The sequence below is a fragment of the Equus quagga genome, chromosome 6, assembly GCF_021613505.1.
Source record: "Equus quagga isolate Etosha38 chromosome 6, UCLA_HA_Equagga_1.0, whole genome shotgun sequence".
NCBI lineage: Eukaryota > Metazoa > Chordata > Mammalia > Perissodactyla > Equidae > Equus > Equus quagga.
In genome coordinates, this window is record NC_060272.1 from 5,772,964 (window position 1) to 5,797,821 (window position 24,858).

The 24,858-nt window shown below is 39.5% G+C and overlaps 1 protein-coding gene across 1 annotated transcript in view; it reads right to left on the reverse strand.

Moving 5' to 3' along the window:
* Positions 1-24,858, reverse strand: part of MYO16 (myosin XVI) — a 450,985-nt gene that overhangs the window by 69,175 nt on the left and 356,952 nt on the right. The window contains exons 28-30 of the mRNA XM_046664745.1: positions 20,249-20,345; positions 12,990-13,236; positions 10,827-11,098 (exon numbers count right to left, since the gene is read on the reverse strand). Of these exons, the coding sequence (XP_046520701.1) occupies positions 10,827-11,098; positions 12,990-13,236; positions 20,249-20,345 (616 nt within the window). The remainder of the gene's footprint in view (positions 1-10,826; positions 11,099-12,989; positions 13,237-20,248; positions 20,346-24,858) is intronic.

Sequence of the window (24,858 nt, forward strand, 5' to 3'; positions counted from 1 at the left end):
AAGCTAAAGAAAGAACTATTAATTGTAAAGGAGCCAGGACTTTCTGGGTTTGAAAATGAAATGGTTTCTCACTGCCAGACTGTCCAGATGGCAAATAATCCTGAAGTTAAGAAATGACTTCCAAGGAAAGATGAAATCTGGGGCATTTTCAGGAAAACATTATCTAATGATGAATCCAAGATCATCGTTATGAAACCCTTTTTTAAGACCTTGGAAAGATTTAAGGTGGTACTTCATGGACCTTTTCAAGGCAGGAAAACTACAAGACTCCTAAGAACATCAAGAGTATTTCTCCACTTGCAGAAAGCCCAGAGTAGAGTAGAGAAGAAATCTCAGAGATTTATGGATGTGGCTTTTGACTAATGGAGTGGGTTATGAATTGATTCACAAGAAACTCACAAAGCTTTTAAGGGAATTGAATCAGCTTGCACTGAAAGGGGCAGAGTCAGTGCAAAACAAAGAAGCTTTGGTGCCTCAAAATTTTATAAGCAGGAAGCAGGCTGAAAGAACTACCGGCCCCAAACATGCCACCTCTTGCAGATTAGGCATTAAAATTCAAAGGTGAGCCAAGGTTCCAGAACATGGATCTAAGAGCCACAGGAAATCATTTCTAGGCACCAGAAGCAAATCTTAATCAAGGTGCATGCAACATATGCCCAGGTGTTGTTTAGAACTGCTTTGTACCACTGCCTGCTGTATGAAACCTGACTTCTCCCTTTTCAAACAGGAGCATCCTGCACCTGTCCCTCTAGGGTATGTTTACTGTGTGGCAAATAGGTAACTTGTCTTCAGATAGAAAGGGGCATACTGGAGGAGCTCTCCTGAGCAGCCAGGATACCTGGACCTGACGTAGATGATGACATCTAGACCTTGGGCTTGAGCCTGATGTGATGATGGATGAAGCTTTCGGGAGTCTGGGGGAGAGGTGAGTGTACCTTGTTAGTGGGAAGGAAGTGAATTGTTTTTCCCAGACTGTGGACTGAGACAGATTGCATTTTTCAAAAATTGGCCACAATAATGTTTCCGGTGCCATCAAGAGATGGAGTCTATTTCTTCGTCCTAAACTTGGATGTGCCTTTGGGACTGCCTGATGGGTAGAATGTGGTGGAGGTGATGCTGCATGACTTCCAAGGTTCGCTCATAAAAGGTAATATAGCGTCCATCTGGCGTTCTTTATCCTGGAGCTTGTGCCTTTGACACATTGATTGTCCACGTAAGAAGTCCAGCTACCCTGAAGTTGCCATGCTGCACAAACCATGTGAAGAGACCACCTTGTGATAAAGATGCCCAAGCAGTCTCAGTCCTCAGACATCTGAGGCACCAGACGTGTGAGTGACCAGCTTTCAGATGATTCCAGCTACCACCTGCCACTTCATGAAAGACCTTAAATGAGAACCATCCAGATGGGCCCAGTTGATACCCAGAACCTGAGCGATAATAATAAAATGATTGCACTTTATTTAAATCACTAAGTTTTAGATGAGTTGTTAAGCAACAATATATAACTGTTATGATAGACCCTAAAGATTTGCTTTAGATGCGGTAAAAAGGTTTTTTTTTTTTTTTTGTATTAAACTACTATAAATAAAAGTAGCATGGCTGACTAGGAAGCAGTTGAGAGACTGACCTCTAGAGTCAACTGCCTGGATCCAAAGCTTGGGTATGTGACATGGGACAGGTTACACCACTGCTCCCTAACTCAGTGTCCTCTCTAAAGAGGAGTCATGATAGTCCCACGTTATCAGGTAGTTCTACAGAGTGAAGATACTTAGCTTAATGCCCAGCACATAATAAACACTTGATAAGTGTCAGCTACTATCATCATAATCATCTTGTTATTACTGTACAACTAGGAATTAATTATGAGTGATAGAACAGGGTTTCTTAGAGTATGGTCTGGGGTTCAGCAATATCAGATCACCTGGAGTGCTTTACTGACAATGTAAATAGTGCTGTTTCCAGTCATACTGCACAACTGCTAAATTATAATTTCTGGGAGTGGAGACTAGAAAGCTTCATTCTTCGTAAACTAAAATTAAAAAACCACAGTTGGAGAATTATAGTCTAATTTTATTTTATGGCTATTTCTTTGTGTGTGTGTGTGTGTGTGTCCACACAAGCACCTGCTAAGAGTTCATTTGCAAATATAGATTGAAGGGCTATTAAAAATGAATTTAAATTAAGAATTTTCTTCTCAAAAAACAACAGAAAAGATCAAATGAAACTAAAAGCTTGTTCTTTGAATAGATAAACAAAATCAATAAATCAATAAACCTTTAGCCAGATTCATCAAGAAAAAAAGAGAGAGGGTCCAAATAAATAAAATCAGAAATAAAAGAGAAGTTACAACCAACACCACAGGAGTACAAAGGATCATAAGATCCTACTAAAAATGCTTATATGCTAACAAATTGGAAAACCTCGAAGAAATGGATAAGCTTCTAGAAACACACAACCTTTCAAGACTGAAGCATGAAGAAATAGAAAATCTGAATAAATTGATTACAAGTAATGAAATTGAACCAGTAATTTAAAAACTCCCAAAAAACAAAGGTCTGGGACCAGATGAGTTCACAGGTGAATTCTACCAATCATTAAAGAAGAGTTAATACCTATTCTTCTTAAATTATTCCAAAAAATTAAAGAGGAAGGAACCTTTCCAAACTCATTTTGCGAGGCCAGCATTACACTATACTAAAACCAGAGAAAGACACCACAATAAAAGGAACTACATCCAATGTCCCTGATGAACATAAATGCAAAAATCCTCAACAAAATATTAGCAAACTGAATTCGACAATACATGAAAAGGATCATACACCATGATCAAATGGGATTTATTCTAAGGATGCAAGGAGGGTTTAATATCTGCAAATTAATCACTGTGATACACCACATTAACAAACAAAGGATTAAAATCACATGATCATCTTGATAGATGCAGAAAAAGCATTTGACAAAATTCAGCATCCATTCATGATAAAAATTCTCAAATAAAGTGAGTGTGGAAGAAACGTATCTCAACATAATAAAGGCCCTATATGACAAACCCACAGCTAACATCATACTCAATGGTGAAAAGCTGAAAACTTTTCCTTTAAGATCAGGAATAAGACGAGGATGCCAGCTCTCACCACTTATATTCAGCGTAGTATTGGAAGTCCTAGCTACAGCAATTAGGCAAGAAAAAGAAAGAAAAAGCATCCCAATTGGAAAGAAAGAAGTAAACCTGCCACTATTTGCAGATGACATGATACTATATATAGAAAACTCTAAAGACTCCACCAAAAAACTATCATAACTAATAAATGAACCCAGTAAAGTTGCAGGATACAAAATTGATATCCAGAAATCAGCTGCATTTCTATACAGTAATAATGAGCTCTCAGAAAGAGAAACTAAGAAAACAATCCCATTTACAATTGCATCAAAAAATAATAAAATACCTAGGAATAAATTTAACCAAGGAGGTCAAAGACCCATACTCTGAAAACTATAAGACACTGATGAAAGTAATTGAAGATGACACAAATAAATGTATAAGATAAACCATGATCATGGATTGGAAGAATTAATACTGTTAAAATGCCCATTCTACCCAAAGCAATCTACAGATTCAATGTAATCCTATCAAAATGCCAATGGCATTTTTCACAGAACTAGAGCAAAGAATCCTAAAATTTGTATGGAACTACAAAAGACCCTGAATAGCCAAAGCAATCTTGAGAAAGGAGAATAAAACTGGAGGTACCATGCTCCCTGCTTTCAAACTACACTACAAAGCTATAGTAATCACAACAGTATGGTACTGGCATGAAAAGCAGGCTCACAGATCAATAGAACAGAATAGAGAGCCCAGAAATAAACCCATGCATATATGCTCAATTAACTTATGACATAGGAGGCAAGAATATACAATGGAAAAAAGACAGTCTCTTCCATATACAGTGTTGAGAAAACTAGACAGCCACATGCAAAAGAGTGAAGCTGGACCACTATCTTACACCGTATACAAAAATAAATTCAAATGGATTAAAGACTTGAATGTAAGACCTGAAACCATAAAACTCCTAGAAGAAAACATAGGCAGTCAGGTCTTTGACATCGGTCTTATTTTTTGGATCAGTCTCCTTAGGCAAGGGAAACAAAAGCAAAAATAAACAGCAAGGGAAACCATCAAAAAAAATGAAAAGGCAACCTACAGAATGGGAGAAGATATTTGCAAATCATACATTTGATAAGGGGTTAGTATCCAAAATATATAAAGAACTTACGTAACAATATCAAAGAGACAAACAACCTGATTAAAAAATGGGCAGAGGACTTGAAGACTGAGAAAGGCAGACACCACATAATTTCACTCATGTGGAAGATAAGCAAATACATGGACAAAGAGAACAGATTAGTGGTTACCAGCTGGGAAGGGGGTTGAGGGTGGGCATAAGGGGTAAAGGGGCACACATATATGGTGACTGACAAGTAATAATGTACAACTGAAATTTCATAATGTTATAAACTATTATGACCTCAATTAAAAAAAATGGGCAGAGGACTTGAATAGACATTTTCCCAAAGAAGACATAGAGATGGCCAACAGGCACTTGAAAATATACTCGACATCACTAATCATTAGGAAAATGAAAATCAAAACCGTAAAGAGATACCACATTACACCTGCTAGAATGGCTATTATCCAAAAGACAAAAAGTAACAAGTGTTGGCGGGATGTGGAGAAAAGGGAACGCTTGTACACTGTTGATGGGAATGTAAATTGTCCAGCCACTATGGAAAAGAGTATGGAGATTCCTCAAAAAATTAAAAACAGAATTACCATATGATCCAGCAACTCCACTTCTGAGTATTTATCCGAAAAACACAAAAACGCTGGTTCAAAGAGATATGTACACTCTCATGTTCATTGCAGCATTATTTAGAATAGCCAAGATATGGAAGCAACCTAAGTGCCTATCAATAGATGAATGGATAAAGACGTGGTGTGTGTATATATATATACATATATATATATGTATATATATATATATATATACATATACATACAAAGGAGTATTATTCAGCCTTAAAAAAGAATGAAATCATGGCATATGTGACAACATGGATGAACCTACAAGTTATTTTGCTAAGTAAAATAAGTCAAAAACAAATACCATATGATTTCACTTATATGTGGAATCAAAAAACCAAAACAAGTGAACAAACAAAATAAAACAGAAACAGGCTCATAGATACAAGAAACAAACGAAACTGGTGTTTACCCAAGGGAGGAGTGGTTCAGGGGCAGGAGGAATACTTGAAGGGGTTTAAGAGGTACAGACTTCCAGTTATAAAATTGATAAATCACAGGAATGTACAGCGTAGGGAATATAGTCAATAATAGTGTAAGAATAATTTTGTATGGTGACAGACGGTAACTAGTCTTATTGTGGTGATAATTTCATAATGTAGATAGATACCAAATCACTATGATGTACACAGGAAACTAATAGAATATTGTATGCAATTATGCTTCAATAAAACGAAGAAATTAAAAGTAAAGAAAGAATAGTCCTGTTGGATATGGACAAAAAAAGAAGAATTTTCTTAATTTTTTTTAGTCCTAAGATTTATGGGTAAAACATTTTCGACTACTTGAAAATGTGAATTTGAATTAGGTTCAGGGAGACATTTCATGGTCACAAGACACCTGTAGGGCAGGTCCCGGTGTCATAACAGTAACTTAAGGGTTAATGCCACATTGTCAAGCCGTCACCATTTCATAAACTTGACTCTTATCTGAGCTACCATGCAATGATCTAGCGTCATTTTTAGGTTCTGTTAGGAGATAAAAGTTTTCTTGTACAAAATACTTTCCCTTTAAGTTTTTTGCTAAGGAACGTCAAGTGACTTTTAAGCCACAATTTCCACCAGGATATAAGTTATTTGGCCCCATTCTCATTGAAAACAAGGTACATACCTATTTAAATAGTGAGAAATAAGAAATGAAAAGCTCTTTCATCAAGAAAATACAAATATGTGTGTGTCCATTTCTTGGCACAGGGCCTTGGACATAAAGGATGCCTAAATAAATGCCGGCTAGCTGGAGGCCCGTACACGAGTGTATGTAGTATCGATTTACAACCAGCTACAAAGTGGACAAATAAGGCTTCTACTGAGCTGTGATACGTTTCAACCTAGTTTTAATATTTTTTTTGGTGGGAGGAGTCCATTACCTTTGCTCTCACCTAATCTTTACCCGTTGCACTGCACCCTACGTGTGTAATGCGGCTTACACGTCCTTCCTGACTCTTTGCCGGGTCCCAGCAGGGGTTAGCCCTCCTCCTCTGTCTTCCACACCCTCCTATTCTCTTTGCTATCACTCTGCTTCTCTCAAAGTCTGTTTGCACATTGATCTCCTCCACTGGTCTCCAAAGCCTTCAGCAAGGAGCCAGGCTCAGGGAATATACTTAATTAATATGTGTTGAATGGACAAATGTGTCGTAAGTTGAGAAACACGCCATCAGGTTCTCCTGTTATGTCAGAAATACATTCTCAGGACAGCATTCACTGGAGCCCTAATTTCTGAGAAATATCAGGTAATAGAAAAAATTATTACAAGGGCTTCTGCTAAAAATATGCTGACAAACCAAGTCTGACCAATCATCTCAGATGTACCCTTTGAATCCTGCCAAATTGTGCTCATTTTTGACTTATTGATAAGAAGCTATTTCTGCTTTAATGAAAGCAGCACAAAGAAATATATTTCCATAACATGTATTTATTTTTCAATAAATATTTACTGAGTGCCTACTATGTGCCAAGGGCTGTTCTAGAATAAAGATGTAAACAAGACATAAAAGAAAAAGAAAAGAAACAATGTTATTTCCGAATTAGGCACAGAGGTAACCATTCTTGTATCTGTAGGTATAAACTGTGTTTTGTTGAGAATAGAGTTGTACAGTAGTTTTTTTAAAAAATTGTGGATTCCTTAAGGTATTCTTTCTAGGGAGTGGGCTGCTGGAGCCTGAGGGAGGATGAGTGTGGAAGTCCCATCACAGAAGGATGAAATGATGGAGCCTAGAGCTGCCCAGGAGACACCTGTCTTCCGCCATTTCACGGTTCACTTACCACCGTGTTGGGGAGAAAGGCCTGCACCTTGAGTAGAGCATCAGCTCTCCAGAAGGGCACTGGAGCTGGGAGCTCCTCAGTAAAGAGAAAGTGAAGCCAGGGCCCTGTTCTTCCTTTTCTGGTCACTCTTTGCCAGACTTTTAAAAAATAGTACTTCCAAATAGTTGGCTCTACTTTGTTCATAGTTTGCAAACAAGTATTAAAATTTACTGACCCATAAAAGTGTTTCAAGCTTTTCAGGCACAAAAGTAGTGAAAAAAAATGAGCCTTCCATCCTTCCTCTTTACTATGAGCATGTTTATTGGATGAGAACCTATAAGAAGGGCATGTGTTAATCAGAACAGGACTGGGCATGAAGATACCACCTGTAACGTGGCCGGATTGTTGGTTTCTCTAAGATCTTTGGTCTCCATTCTCCAGTCAGATCTCTTGTCCCTCTATCACCTCCTGAACTGATTGGTAGCTCTATTTGTAAAAGAAAAGACTCTGAAGTCAATTTTTTAATAGGTCACAGGGAATGGCTCAGATAATAAGCTGAGCTCAGCTCTGGTCCTTGTTCTTATGAAATTTTAAATAGTGATCCAGTTTTCTTCCTATCTTTTGCAGAGGGAGGATAATTTTGTGACATATAATATCAGGTGCAAAAAGCTGAGTATTGCCCCTGTGGCAAAAACACGAAGCATTTAGAATCACTGCTGTCTGATAGAACTTTCTGTGGTGACAGGACATTCCTTGGCTGTGGCTTTTGAGCACATGCAATATGACAAATGACTGAGGAACTGAATTTTAAATTTAAATTTTAATTATTTTAAATTTAAATAGGCACATGTGGCTAGTGGCTACTGTACTGGACAACACAGGTTGAGAATGTACTAGAACGGTGTAGTGTTGAGAGAAATATCTGTGCTACGATCGATTCCACTATTGTTCTACTGGGCCACCTTCAGCTCCTGTCACAAAGTCATAAATGGGACCAGTGCCACTGCTGACGGCTGGTTTGTCACATATGGGTGTAGCCACCTTTGCCTTGATGGGTTAGGAATCTCCAGCACTGACAGCCTGAGAGAATAAGTCTCTCCACTGGCCCCTGACTCCTAATGCTACAAGACCAACCAGCCCAGCTGCTCTGTCCAACTAAGCAGGTTAACTTTCTTAATCTTAAAGATGCAATGTAGAGCACATTCCTGAGCACAGGAGTTCACCTCCAGCCCAGAGATGTGGGGCTGGGTGTAAAGTCACTGGGTCTTAGGAATCATCTATTGTAAGAAAGAACACATAATATAGATAGTAAAAAAGGAACTGAGATATCAACTCTGCCTTTTACAAGCCTTCAAAATGTGAGTTCCCTGGGGTGGGACTCAGTGGGAGAGACACCCATAAGCACCGCAGGGTCACATGTGAGCTGACATTAGGTTCTAAGAACCCAAATTTTCCATAAAAATCTTGTAGTTATGTGTTTTGAACAGTGAGCCTTGTGATCCCCCCCAGGAAGAAAGGAATCTAAGAGTTTTACCTCTGTAGTCTCTTGCTACCTCTTCATTATTCTTTGTTTCTGTTAGTTTCTTTTACATGTATTTTTATCTCCTATGGTTCTTGAGTAACTTGTTTTTAATTGACGCTTTTTTGCTGCCCGTGTTATAGAGCACGATTTTATCCTCAATATTTGTCTCCTTTCACAATGTGTCACTAGTTGGCACTTGATTACCCCAAAGTCTCAACTCCAGGGCAGTGAATCTTATTTTTTTTTTTTTTTTGAGGACGATTAGCCCTGAGCTAATATCTGCTGCCAGTCCTCCTCTTTTTGCGGAGGAAGACTGGCCCTGAGCTAACATCCATGCCCATCTTCCTCTACTTTATATGTGGGACGCCTGCCACAGCATGGCTTGATAAGTGGTGCGTAGGTACATGCCTGGGATCCAAACCGGTGAACCCCAGGCCACTGAAGTGGAGAACACGAACTTAACCTCTGCGCCACTGGGCTGGTCCCCAGTAAATCTTTTAACGTGCATACCAATGGAAAGTGTTTTCAGACTTTATAGTCTGTTCTGAGGCCTAATTATCCAAATTTATAGAGCTTGTTCAAATTTGGATGGCGCTCCATCTTACAGGCACTGCAATTTTCAATCTTGTTTTGTATTGTTTTTTCCAATTTCTGATGCTATCTTGAGTCTTTATTTCACATTCTCCACATCTCATTAGTATTATCCTTTTAGATACTATTCTTCCTCTTCCAGTATGCCAAAATAATCCTTCTTTTTATTTTAATCATACCTTTTTGAGATCCATACCATAAATCCAGTACAGAGTTCCAAAGGTAATAACGGTTGAAATGTGATTTATTCTCCTTTCTCCGGGAGTGTATTTATGATCTGTTGAGAGTGTCGCTCTCTTCGAGTTGGTGTGGTACACTGGGAGGATGCCGTATCTCTTTGGAGCCCTGTTCTACTTTTACATCTATGTTCACATCTGTTTCCACCTGAAGACTCCATTTTAGACGATTTCCCTAACGTCATTTTTCACCTTTCATGGTTGTCCTTATTACCATGACACTGAAAGCACACGCTGGGACTCTTCTCCCCCAAGTTATGAATTTCTCCTACAGCTCCATCTAAGTATTATTGTAATATGACTCATACATTACAACAGCAACATTGCTTTTTAGTAAAATTCTCCTAAAGATCTATTCTTTCTTAAAGCTACTGATAAAAAGCATTTTTGAAGCAAGCTAGGGTCTACTCATTGCTCCAGGCTTCTGGTCCATGGTCTTTGCACGTTTCCATGGTGTCGGCCATCTTTTCTCAAAGGTGAACTTATGGCTTTGCTGTGCATTTATATTTTTGGTTCATTTATTTACCAAAGGAATTGTGTTCCATCCTATGTTCAGATGATATTTTCTAGTAAAACCTATGTAGCCACTTCCTTTAGAATTTCAACCCCCCACCCTACACTACCATCTTCTACCATATTTATTTTTCTCTGCAGCAACGACCTTCTAAAATACTCCCCGTATTCACTTGTTTATTGTGTTAATTAACATCTGTCTTCCCCCACTAGAATGGGAGACCCACGAGGAAAGATAGTTTTGTTTGTTTGGAAAAAACTTTCTGTTTTTCATAATTCTAAAAATTAATAATTAAGCAATAATGGTCACATGAACTAATCTACGAGAGCTCTGATTGAGAATAAGCTGTGATTTACCCTTTTTGGCAGAAATATTTGTAGACCACCAATGCAGACACTTTTGTTATCTAGTCCCAAAAGTTTCATTAACTGAATTCTGTGGCGCCCTGATTCTCCTCTGCATGAATTGTTTCACTTACTGCATGATAAAGCAGCTTTAATTTTTAATTAGATTGTGATAAGAGGGAAGCCTGAAGAATTTTTTTAGCTTTTTAATTAGTGAAAATTTACATGGACTAGCGACTGACTTTCTGAATTGTTCAGGTTTGAGGATCTTCATTGAATGTTTAAGTTGGGATGGGAGTTAAGGAAATAATACGTAAGTAGCTTTTCCCTAAGAGGCTTAGAGATTTAAATAAATGTTATTTATGTTTAATGATTAAAGAGCTGCTGGAAAGCCAACAATTGGATTTATTTCTATTAAAAATATATTAGGACAATAATACTGCCATGGGGCCCTCAAAGACCGGAAGTCAGAGCATCAATAACCCAACAAGGTGGCTTCCTCCTTCTCTGCAGCTAACCTTCATTTGCGGATTCCCTGGCTGCAGCCCACAGGCAGGCACTCACAGCCTCATAGGAGGCGCTCAGCCGCGTGGTGGGGTCCCTCTTTGGCTTGGGTGGAGGCTGTTTCCGTGGTGACGGGAGGCCACCGATGTCATCCAGGCTGAACACCGAGTGCAGAGAAGGAGACCGGGTGGATGGGCCAGCCAGGGACTGGACCAGGCTGTCCACCGCCATGGGGACTGGAACGGAGCTGCAGTGGAAATGCCTGGTTCCACCTTTGTCTTCAGCTCTTGGGGGGAACAAAACACAAACAGCACCCCACCAGAGAGGCCCAGATGCATTATTCAAGTGATTAACAATGAACCTGCTCAAGCAGGCATAATCACAGCTTTTTGGTAAACAGCCTTCCCGCAGTGGCTGGAGGATGTGTGCACAGCTCTCTGGTGCCTGGCACACCCAGAGAGCCGCCCATCCTTCCAGCTCCTGCTTTATAAATGAGCACATTGGAGAGTCATCATTATGATTTTTTAAAAATCTCACAGAAACGCCATACTTCTTAAGGAGTGCCACATTTTCTCTCAGGTATTCACTGAATGAATTTTTCACACTCTGATTATTAAGCAAATCAAGAAACCAGAATTTCAATCTGCATGATAATTTCTGGGAAATCCATCTTAATAGAGGGTTACTGATGCATCAAATGCTGGGAGTTCATCACCATTTCCCCTTGCAAAAGAGTATATACTCTAGTTAAAACTATCAAAGGTTTACATTTTGGCTCATTCTTTTTCCTTTGCCATTTAAATTCCATCAGCAATTATTTAATTATGTGCAGAATTATTATTTTTCTTCTGTTACTCCATCTGGTTACCCAATGCCAAGTGAACTGCTGGTATTCAATAAATAAACAGACAAATACTTCACTTAATTTTATATCAGGCAAATGAATATATAATCAAATTGAGAAATTGGGGTGGCTGTTTAAGCTCCAGCAGAGAAAATAATAAATACTATTCTGGAAGTCATATAAAATTATTAGTTATCTGGTTTAAAAAATTCCTTCTGGCTTCTCATGTCAATGTAATCATGTACTAGCAAGATGCCAATGCATTCATTTCACAAGGAGTCTCCGAGCATTTGTTTTTATAATTATATCTTTGTGTGGCAGAGCACCAACAGGGCTGGGATCTACCGCAAGGCAGAGCCAGACACCCGTGTAGAAAATGAACTAGCTGAAGATGAAAGCATGGCACTCAGTGGGTAATTTGTTTTCCCTGTAATGTTTAATTACAGTTTTCCGTACAAAGGGAATTTTTTCAGTGTTTAATCACTGAGATATTTGAAGCTAATTAGCGAGAGACACATCACCATTTCCACTTTAATAAAAAATCATTTGACATAGGCAGTCCAGGCGAAGGGAGTCATTTTCAGTAAGAAACAACTAGATATTACCAAGGTCCTACGGAAAAACAAACATCTTCCAGACCGCAAATTAGGATTGAAAGGAGCCATTCTTGCCCTCCTGGGGAAGGTGGTGAATCCGAGGTGTTCTCGTCATTCAGGGAGAGGAAAGAGTGATAAAACAGAGAAGAACCAGATTGTCCGCATGTTTCTGTTTCAAACTCAGCATCCAAAGTGAACTTTAAAATAAAAAGCTTTTCCCAAAGCTTTCCTTATTGTCAAAGAAAATGTGACCGTTTACTAAGGGAAATATAATATATAAAGCCATTTATTGATTTCACTACTTTTATGTTTTCAGAGTGGCTTGTCCATTTTTTTTTCAAATTTCCAGAAGTTTCTTTGAGTTAGCCTTATATACATGACACTTGTATAAATATGTCAAGAAGCTAGTTATATATTTTTGCTAAGACGGAAATATTAGATGCCTTAAAACTTTGTGCTCAAAATGGCAAGTCATGCAATCATTGTAGATGAAGCAATAATTATTTCATATAACTAAACTAACACAGGTGGCACCTATTTCATGAAAAGAAAGCACAGGAAAAGCATCCTTTTAGATTGCTAGGAAGTTTCAAGTAACAAACCACGCATGCATACATGCCTTTTCCTGTAACTACTGTCATATTTGATTGAACGTTACAGTAAAGGCTATCAGAATTTTCTTGACTCCATTAGATCAATTACAGAGGTAATTAAAACTGCATACTATCTGTCTTTACCTTTTGGTTCCTTCCTCTGGCTTGTTTCTGGCCTCCAACTTCTCTTTGTGGTAAATAGCATTCATTTCGTTCCTGAGCCGGTCATTTTCGCGGGCAATGTCCGAAGCATTTTGAATGACCAGGGCATCATAGGTCTTCAGCCCCATGTCCTCTGTAATCTGCAGAAAGCTGTTGATGGACGTGACCTCTTGCTGTCTGATGCTCCTTTTCTGAAGCAAGTGCTGGCGTGCTAGAAATCCTCTTATAACTTCCATAAAAGCACATGATCATAGGTCAGTGAAAGGAGCAAAAGAGAGAAACCCAGGCACATCCAAACAAAAGTCACAACACATATATGTCTGAGCAGCTATAAGATAAGACACATTAACCCAGGATAAGAATTTACTAAAACATTCTAGTTTTGTGTTAAAAAAAATGTTATCTAAATTCGGTAATAATAACACTAGAGTCAAAAATCTTTAGCCTGAAGGAGATTGTGCAGGTAAGATTTGTAATGAAGCTTCCACACTTCTTTTGGTAATACAGCCTGGATATTGATAGACTGGAATAAAATCAATGGGAAAGAACTAGGTTAGCACCCCAGAAAATTCTGGGGTGTGGCTTCAACTGGACCATTTTGGGACACACAGATCAACTCTCATTCTGTTGGATTGTAACAGAAACATCTGAGGCTCCTAGAGTTATTCTTTGAAAACGTCATGCACATATTGTTAATAAGACTGTGACTCAACTCTTAGAAAAATTAACACTGCATTTAAGACTCTGAAAAGAGATTGCATAGAAGTAGAGAACATCCTTCCTGCTCTCCTGGGAAGCAGGGCTAGAAAAATGTGTAAGAATTGGGGAAATGAGTGAGTGAATACACTTTGAAATTGCTAATATGTCAGTAACAAGTATGAGACTTGAAAATAAAAATAATGACCACCAGGGTTGGTCTGGTGGAATAGTGATTAAGTTCACATGCTCTGCTTCAGTGGCCCAGGGTTTGCAGGTCCAGACCTACACACCACTCATCAAGCCATGCTGTGGTAGGTGTCCCACATACAAAATAGAGGAAGATGGGCACAGATGTTAGCTCAGGGCAAATCTTCCTCACCCAAAAAAAAAAAATATATATAGATAGATAGATAGATAGATAGATAGATAGATAGACGACCACCATTTAAGGCACTTCCATATGTTAGGCACTTTATTCTATCATTTAATGCCAAAATTCAGTGATAATTAATATACCATTATCTCCATTTTCTACCCCAAAAAAGAGCAGTTTAATGAGGCTAAGAAAATTCCTCCAGGTAAACACAAGCAATGAACAGTAGAGTCAGGATTCAAATCTCTGTGCTTATGAGGCCAGACTCATTCCCATAGCCTCTGACCATATAGATGCGATCTTAGCTCTCCAGAGAGCAGACTACCCAAAGGGAAATCATAGGGAGGCATATTTGTGATCAATGTGAGGAAGAACTTTATTTATTTTTGTTGTGGTAACATTGGTTTATAACATTATATAGATTTCAGGCACACATCATTATATTTCAATTTCTGTGAGACTACATCACGTTCACCACCCAAAGACTAATTGCCATCATTCACTGTACACATGTGCCCCATTACCCCTTTCACCCTCCTCCCTCCCCCCTTCCCCTCTGGTAACCATCAATCTAATCTCTGTATCTATGTGCCTGTTTGTTGTTGTTGCTCTTGTTTTTATCTTCTACTTATGAGTGAAATCATACAGTATTTGACTTTCTCTGTCTGACTCATTTTGCCTAGCATAATACTCTCAAAATCTATCCATGTTGTCGCAAACGGCGAGGTTCCATCTTTTTTTATAGCTGAATAGTATTCCATTGTGTACATATATCACATCTTCTTTATCCATTCACCCAGCAATGAGCACTTAGGTTGCTTCCAAGTCTCGGCATTGTGAATAATGCTGCAATGAACATAGGGGTGCATGTATCTTTACACATTTGTGTTTTCATATTCTTTGGAATAGATACCCAGAAGAGGAATAGCTGGATCATATGGTAGTTCTATTCTTAATTTTTTGAGGCATCTCGATACTGTTTTCCGTAGTGGCTGCACCGGTTTACATTCCCACCAGCAGTGTACGAGGGTTCTGTTTTCTTCACATCCTCTCCAACACTTGTTATTTCTTGTCTTGTTAATTATAGCCATTCTGATGGGTGTGAGGTGATATCTCATTGTAGTTTTGATTTGCATTTCCATAATAATTAGTGATGTTGAACATCTTATCATGTGACTGTTGGCCATCTGTATATCTTCTTTGGAAAAGTGTTCCGATCTTTTGCCCATTTTTTAATTGGATAGTTTTGTTGTTGTTGTTGAGATGTATGAATTCTCTATATATTTTGGATGTTAACCCCTTATTAGATACATGGTTTGCAAATATCTTCTCCCAATTGTTAGGTTGTATTTTCAGTTTGTTGATGATTTCCTTTGCCGTGCAGAAGCTTTTTAGTGTGATGTAGTCGCATGTTTATTTTTTCTTTTGTTTCCCATGCCTGGTGAGACACGCTATTTGAAAAGATGCTGCTAAGACCGATGTTGAAGAGTGTACTGCCTATGTTTTCTTCTAGAAGTTTCATGGTTTCAGGTCTTACAATCAAGTCTTTAGTACGATATAGGATAACAATCTACCTTCATTCTTTTGCATGTGGCTTTCCAGTTTTCCTAACACCATTTATTGAACAGACTTTTGTTTCTCCATTGTATGTTGTTGGCTCCCTTGTTGAAAATTTGCTGTCCATAGGTGTTTGGGTTTATTTCTGGTTATTAATTCAATTCTGTTCCATTGAACGGTGTGTTTGTTTTTGCGCCAGTACCATGCTGTTTTGATGACTAAAGCTTTGTAGGATATTTTGAAATCAGGGAGTGTGATACCTCCAGCTTTGTTCTTTTTTTCTCAGGATTCCTCTGGCTATTTGGAGTCTTCTGTTGTTCCATATAAATTTTAAGATTCTTTGTTCTATTTCTCTGAAAAATGTTATTGGAACTTTGACAGGGATTGCATTGAATCTGTAGATTGCTTTATGAAGTATGGACATTTTAACTATGTTAATTCTTCCAGCCCAAGAGCACAGAATATCTTTCCATTTCTTTGTGTCTTCTTCAACTTCTTTCAATAGTGTTTTATAGTTTTTAGTGTACAAGTCTTTCACTTTTTGGTTAAATTTATTCCTAGGTGTTTTATTCTTTTTGTTGCGATTGTAAACGGGATCATTTTCTTAATTTCTCTTTCTGCTATTTTGTTGTTAGCATACAGAAATACAACTGATTTTTGCATGTTGATTTTGTATCCTGTGACTTTACTGTATTCATTTATTATTTCTAATAGTTTTTTGGTGGGTTCTTTAGGGTTTTCTCTATATAAAATCACGTCATCTGCAAATAATGACAGTTTTCTTTCTTCCTTTCCAACTTGGATCCTTTTTATTTCTTTTAGGAAGAACTTTCTAACAATGAGCACAGGGTACTAAATGAATGAGGTCATCCCTTGAGAAAAGAAGTCAGCTCCCAGGCCCTGAGCATGTCCAGAGGGCAAAATGGCCCCTTTCCATAGATACTGTGCACAGGTGCAGGCGGAGGAATTCCCACATGGGCCTTTTCACTCTAAGATGCCATCCCTTCCACTTCTAAGTTTCTAAGATTAGAAGGAGTTCTTCACATTATAACAAGATCCTTAATTTCAGGGAAAACCAAAGTGTGTAGCAAAGACACTTTATTCTTGTCTGTAAGGGAGAGTGGCATCCTATAAAACATTAAGTGCCTTAAAATAGTTCGCGGTTACAGAAGAATAAATGTGAGTTAGCTGTGATATTTACTTTGATGCCTTTCCTTGATGAGAAGGTAGAAAGCTGGACACAATTCTCCACAATTATGGCTTCAGAGGCAAATAATATGCAGATATCTAAAATGCTTAAGTTTTTTGTTTTTTTTTTTCAGAGAGCAATACTAACTGTTTGGTTACTCTGAATGCAGTTGTACTACGTTAACTATAACAGAGTCATGCTGAACTAATCCTCAGGGGAAAAATTAAACAGTAAAAGGCACAACCACACTTCCAGGAGCATAAAACGTGGAATAAAAGGCAGACGTGTTAACCATGTGACTGGCACATGGAGAGAAAGAAGCAGAAGAGTCCAAATTGATCTGTTTGCTTGCTCTTCTTGTTTCATTAAAAAAAACTGAGACATTGACTTTTGGAAGGGTGAAGGTGAGGGTATATTCAAGATGTTTCATCTCTTGGAATAAAGGGAAGATTATGTGACTATGCCAGACTCTCGTGACTGCTTCCTACAGCAGCACTACCCACTGGGTTCACAGGCACCCAGGAATCTATGGTCCCACCTCAGGGGGACTCTACTTTCTCACACCTCATACTGGCAGCCTTTTAAAATTCTTTAAAAATGTCACACTAATTGCTAAAAATTGGTATCCTTAATAAGAGACAACTAATAGAAATAAATTTGCTTCAAATAAACATTGATACTTGTCTTTCTGACGATCACAAAAGACCGCTTTTATCAAACCTACCGCATTCGGGTTTTAACAGACAGGTTTTCATCCAGGACAAAATAAACATATAGAGTCAGAGGGAAACTGTGTTAGGAATAACTTGAAATTAAAATGATTACATTTAAGACCAAAAATTACAGCTTTTGTCCTCCAAATATTGAGAACTCTTAAAAAACTGGAAATGACTTCAGATTATACAAATTTTGAGTCAATTTCATACTAGCAGAAAGTATTGGAGAAATTGTTCCAAGAGACATAAAAATAAAATCAATAATTAATGCGGTGCATTTGAGGGCCTGTAATTTAAAAAATGCTTTTATGTCCATTATTTCATCTATGCAATATGAAATTATGGTTTTTATCTCGATGCCATTTTTTTTAGACCAGTCTCAATTTTTATCTTTAGAGGTGAAGAGAGAGCCAGAGTTCTGCTCATTTCTTCTGTTTCAGGTCAGTAGGGCACAGCAACTTAATCTTTGTGAATAAATAGAAGAGAAATTTCTAATGAGCACCCCGATGGAAGATGGGGTGCATTTCTTCTGGTTATAGTTAAGGAGAATTTCTGTGAGAACTCGATACCCTGTTCTGTGTCCGTGTAACGTGATGTGAAATGGGACTCTCGGTTGGCTCCATCACTCAGGTGCTAAGCACTGGTCTTGGGAATGAGACCCTCCCGTCCGAGTTTCAGCTGAGGCTGCAAATGCGGATTGTGATCCAGAAGGTCTGGGGCTGGCGGGAGACTCGGCATTTCTAACCAGCTCTCAGGCGATGTTGACGCTGCAGGTGCTCAGATGACAAGGCCGTTTGTGGGGCTGACCATACAAATAGGAACTGCAAAGGCAGTGGTCCTAAACAGACCTGTGAGCCCAGCCTCTCCCTACACTGCTGGAGGATGAAGTTACAAGTCAGACCATTGTAAGCCAGAGAGAAGCAAGAGTTGCTGAGAGGTGGCGCTGGGCTGCCTCTGTCATTTGAGGCTCCCCCACCACCTCTGACCTCCAGGCTGGTGAAGTGGCTTTGGGAGACTACACAGAGAACTTGACACGTGTGACTCTGGAGTTTGGAGGACACAGTGGACGGTGAGGCTGGAGAAGGCCGATGCTGCACCAGCGGGGGCTGCCAGGTGCCAAAGGCAGGGTGGTTCTGCTGGGAGAAGCTGTACCTGTCAGGGTCTCAGAGTGTGTTTCTCAGGCACCAGACGTGGTTTTCAAGAAAGAGATGCCTGCTTGGAGTCATTTAAAGAGACTTCTTCTTAGAGAGCACTGAGGCCTAGCAGGGAGTGTCCTTGGGGTGCCCAGGGTCTGACAGGGAATTATAAGTGACCGTCCAAGGAAAGGTCTTGCCAGTTCTCAGGTAGGAGCCCAGGTGAGTACTGAAATGCTCCTGCATAAGCCAAGAGCCATTTGTCATCCGTCTACCAGCTGGAGGGACCCAATGCCAGGTCTCACTGGTGCAGGTCAGACACAAGAGCTGCCCTGCACCCTCACGTCTCCTTGCTCCCTCCCTCCTCAGCCCTGGGAGGTCTGGGGGCAGCTGAGTAGGTAGGGGTGAGGACCACGCTGCTCCCCACCTGTGGGCCCTGAGATGGCCAAAAGGGACATTTTAATTTGGAATGAAGTTCTGAATTTTGAGTATTTCTTGGACTGGACTTGCTGGATTCTGAATGAGACTAACTGAGGGATTAGCATGTAGCAGGACTTTTTATCATCAGGAAATGATGGGACCCCTGGAGATTTCATGAGGGGCGTGCCTGGACTAGTCCCACGGGGGCTCAAATGGACAGAGGCTAAAGCCAATTTTTGCATCCTATATCTCAAGGTGCACTTGTTTTTTAACAGTTTCAACTATACCAGAGAGCAAAGCTCATTATAGTAGGTCCCATCAAAAGCTAGCATATAGATTAATTTCTCCTTCTTTTACCTTTCTTTAAACATTTTATCTACGATATGTATAATACAGTTAAATTATTAAGCAAATTAAAAATCTATTAAATATATATGTTTTATGTGGGACATAGTTATGATTTTTGAAATGTATCCATTTTTGATAGTCATTTGGGTTTTTATAGGAAAAAAAATTCTAAGTGGAATCTCTCCCTGAGTCAAAAAGAAATAGATGCTATCTGCTGTCAAGGATAATCCTCCAAATATTATCATCACTTCACAAAGGAAAAATAAAGGCAAGGATTTTTCCAAGGCATATGTAGAATTACACAAAATGTAGTTTGGCTAATTGGCTGTTCCAGTCCTCCAAATTCTAGCATACCAGGGGCCCTGACTGAACTGGCCCGGGAATCTGGCCCCACAGCGGCACCTACGCATCCCTCCCACTGAGGATTCAAAGGTGCTCTCTGCTTGTCCTGTGCTCTTTGACAGGATCAACAAGCAAGAATATTTGCAAGGTGGGGGATGCATAAATTGTAAGATAGGAATATCCCCTCTTCCAAATTGTGATTTAGGTGCAAGTTTGATGTAAATTTCAGATAGAATGACAACCCAATAAAGCGGGAGCAGTGTCTGCACATGCTGATATAGAGACAGGTCAAGAGCAAGCTGAGCCACAGAGCTTCCTAAGCTCCTGGAGCTGGTTACCCGGATGCGATGTCATGGGATGGGTGGAGCAGGCCACGATAATGCAGAGCGCTCTGACACTAAACGTGGGGGTGTGCTAAATGATTGTGTATTCACAACTCAGAAATGTTGGTGTGTAACGGTTACCTTTTTGGCAGGTGATAATTTTTCTCTGCAGCTGCAGGCACAAATCATTGAGCTGGCCGGCATGCCAGTATTTTAGAAACACTTTTCGGACGCCCATCTAAAAGGCAAACAGCAGGGAAACATTTAACAGCATGAAGATGCCAAAATGATGATGAGAAAATCATCAGGCAAGGGATACTTCCAGAAGAGAATTAGAAGGACTAAAGCTAACAAAATTAATTCCAGTATATCTTCGTATTTTTTTAAACACTGTTACATGTAATCAATATCCAAAAGGTTTTGTTCTAATAAGTATGGTCACAAAAGTTTGCAAGTGCCTACACGCTACCGCTATGGAGGTTGCACTGTGCAGTGCAGAAGAGAAACATGGGCCTTGACTCTTTATGGGACGATAAAACCACACCATCAAAGACCTCTGTATTCCAGAGCTGGACCCCCATCTTTCCTTGGCCATCCTTTTATTTCCTCAAGTCAAAGCAGGGAGGTTGAGTCTATGAAAAGGAAAACAAACAAGAAGACCAACGATAACCATAAAGCTGACCCACAAAATTGTTTCAATTTTTTTTCCACTGCACCGTATATTATTATAAATTGAATGTTTATACAACTGCAATTATGGAACTGCAGCACAAAAGAAAAATGTCTACACAAAGTCATCCGTGAGAAATAATCTTCCAGAGGCTTGCAAAAACAGTGCTGTACAATGAACACTAGTCTCTAGAATTCTTAAAAAGAAACTTCAGCAGGTTACCAAATCAGTTTCTATGAAAAGCTCTAGTGGTAGGCATCTAGTCCACACGTGCTGCTACTGATGGAGAGAGCTGTCAAAGAAAATGCTTAAGAACACATAATAATAAGCCATATCCATGCATTTTTAAAATAATTTTCTTGTGTGTCGTGCTTATTTTCTAAGTGGACACAGAACTGTGGTAGGTATGAGGAATGCCCTTCACAATATAAGTGCTCACAGTCTCTTAGGAGAAGCAGACATAAATAATTACAGAAGAGCCTGGTAGATACTAACATGAAGCGCTGGGGAAGCTCTGAGGTGATATTCTGTTAGAAAAGAAAAAATACTGCTTAGGCAAACCTTGTGATACGTTCATAATCATATTCTTAGCACTTGAGACAAACACCATTAAAATGAGAGGAAAACTAACACGTGCGCCCCCAAGCATGAGCTGGGGACATTAAAACGTGATAACACCCCACAGCCTATGTCATACATCACAATGACACCCGACGCTTGCGCGTATATACACCCCATTAGGTACTGGAAAGGTTTATAGGTCAGACTTGTCTTGTCTTCAGAGTGCTTGGCCAGAGGTGGTTTATGAACCTTTTCACATGGAAAGTGAGTTTATTCCAAACATATTTGTCACTTCCCATCTTTCTATCTAACTCTCCCCTTAGCCACGATCTGTTGTATTAAAGAAACACATAGTTTTGTAAGAGAGTGGGACCCGAGTCTTGCATTATAGCAGGTGGGATGGTTAGTCAGACCAATGGGAAAAGCTCTCAACTCCTGTCCTGTTTCAGAGACCACTGACTGACTAGATGCTCTTCTTCATCTAGTTTTCTTTTAGTTGTTTGAAATTTGAGACAGTCCCTGGGTGGGTGGCTATAGAGAGTTGTTACCTTTTTTCTCATTGTATTGCCATTCTCTGTCCCTAGTTATTTTCCATAATTCATAGTCTTTTTTTTCCCCTTCCCAACTGCTGACTTATTTTGGCAGTCAACAGGAAGAACAGTTGGTACTGTCTGTGAGCACTGCAGAACAAATCTGTGAGACAGGCATCGGGAAGGAGAGAGCATGTCATCTTTCTGTTCATCACTGACTGTGGTATGGAACTCATTGTGGGAAACTAAATCCCAAAGGCAAAATTCATGCAAATCTGGGTTCCCAAATGAAACTCCAAAAGAGTGATAGCCAGCAAGAACTACACAGTGGGTGGAATCAATAATGATCATTGGGGGAACTAATGTATAGAAGGAGCATGACAAGGAGAAAAGACCGATGGATAGAAATAGGAGAGCTGGATTCTAGACCCACTCCCTTAATTAAACGGAGACCTTGGGCATGAAGGGAGTTTGGTGGGATGACCTCTTCCAGTGACATTTCTAACAGCCATTCAAAACCCAAAGTGGGTTTATCTTGAGAATTGTGATAGATTTGGGGGTTTCAAAGGATTTCCCTCTCTTTAAGTAGCTCATAGTTTACTGGGGAAGATCAACAGTGAGAAAACCCAGCAAGAATACTTGCTCAGTGCGACGACAGAGTTATGCCCAAGGACCATCAGAGAGGAGGAGGTAGCCAAGGTGGGATCAGGTAGAACTCAATGAGAAGCATGTTATCTAAGCCATTTAAATTTGCAGGATGAGCAGGAATTTTCCAGGGTATCTAGGGATGGTGGGAGAAGATGAACATGGGGCAGAGAATCTAGGAGGCGAAAGGCAAGAGCAGACAATGACAAACCAGCTTGGGGCACAGCTGTGGGAAGAGTGATGAGGGAGAAGGCTGCACACATAACTGGTGGCCACGTTGTGAAGAGCATTCCGGGAAACATGTCGATATTTCCCCATGAACAATGTGGACACACTGGGAGATTTAAAGAGGATCTGACCTAAATTTTATAAAGGCAATTTATGAAATTGTATTTAAAATTTACAAAGTTCCTTCTTAAAACTGTCTGGAGAATGGATTGTTCGCCTTGGCCTGGGAGTAGTTGGCGACGCAGGATGATATAATGCAGCTGAACACTCTACAACTGTTGCTTGTCTTTGGCCAACTCTTATTTACCTTTTACGATTGAAATCAAACCCCACCTCTATATTAGATTTTTGATGCCCATGTCTCCACTTCCAGTAGGGCTTTGATGACTTTCATTTGTATTCCTAAAGCATCCTATGAATGATTCTTTATTTCTCTTGTATTGCATTGTATAGTTGCCATTATACATATATATTAAACTATATTAATGTTAAAATATATAACATACACACACATACACTCCTGAAGAACATGAAAATACATTATTGAACTTGACAAGTGGTAGGGACGTGGGAGAGTTGACTCAGATTGGAGACAGAAGGTGAGGAATTGGTAAGTCCTGGTATAAGATGAGTCAGAGAGACAGATAATAAGGTCTTCAAGGATGAAAATAAGGTATGATGGACAATGAAAACATAAAACCCTGAAGATATTCAGCAAGCTGCTAACAAGTCATGGAAGTCCATAGCTTATAGAATAAATGATGGAAGGAATAAAAGTAAAAAGAAAAGTGGAAGGAAATTGGTCCACAAATGATGTAGACATAAGACGTAGGTTGGGGAGCAATGATTTAGCTGAACTCTCTCCTCCACTGAGACAAAGAGAGTGAGAAAATGTAAAACCTCATAATAGAGTATTTTCAGGAAACAGCCAGTTTTCAGTTCATATACGGAGGCTAAATTAGAAGGGTTGTAAATACGGAAGAAGTGGATTTTTTTTCATGATATATTAGAGATTGCATAGGAGCCGATGGCAGGTAGTTAAGAAGTGGTCTGAGTGTTTCACATGACAGATCTGCATGTCAGGCCAGAGTTGGAGGTAGAAAAAAGGAGTTCTGCTGGAAGACATGGATTGGGATAATACAAGGGAGGTGCAGGGTGGGAGCACGAGACACAGGGCACGTGCGAGGGAAGGGGGAATGCAGGCGGGCGCATGTCATGGTGGGAGCCAAAAGCTAGGCCAGCTCCCAAAGCTCCTGGTGAGTTCTTGGTGTAGTTAGGCCCAGGGAAATTCTCCCTGCAGAGGTAAAACCACGGGCTTTGTAAGTGAGGAGGGCTTCCAGGCGTCCGATTCATCGGAAGCAGGAGAGGATGGAAGTCTGAATCCACATTACAAGTATTGTGCTAAGACACAGCTAAAGACTTTGTGGAAATGACTCGGTATTATGCTACCATCACATTCAGATGATTCAAAATTTTTTTTCAGAGGCCGGCCTGGTGGTGCAGTGGTTGGGTTCGCATACTCCGCTTTGGCAGATCTCAGGTGTGAACTAACACACCACTCATCAAGCCATGTTGTGGCAGCGTCCCAAATGCAAAATAGAGGAAGATTACCACAGATGTTAGCTCAGTGACAATCTTCCTCAAGCAAAAAGAGGAAGATTGGCAACAGATGTTATTCAAGGGCACTCTTCCTCACCGAAAAATAAAATAAAATAAAAACTTCTTTCCATTCAGCTATTTGGGTCTACTTTACAGTTATCCAATGGACTGATTTATTTATTTATTTATTTATTACCATATAATTTATTTGTGGATTAGCAATATTTGGAGATGCTCATCGGAAATTTGAATGTTTGACTATGCAGGCCTTTTAGCCATGTCATGTTTGTAGTAAGTGTTTCTTCTCTCTTTAAAGAATGAAATTAGCCTTTTAGTAGTATTTGGAATTTCTTCCTCAGAAAATATTCTGGATAATGCATTTTAGTCCTTTAGTCCTCTGCTATCACTAACACTAAGGATCAGTGAGACATAAATCTAGGAATCTTTCTTTTCCAGACAAGATCAGATGAATTCTAACTTTTCAGGGATTTCCATTGTTTTTAAATGATGTTTACTAG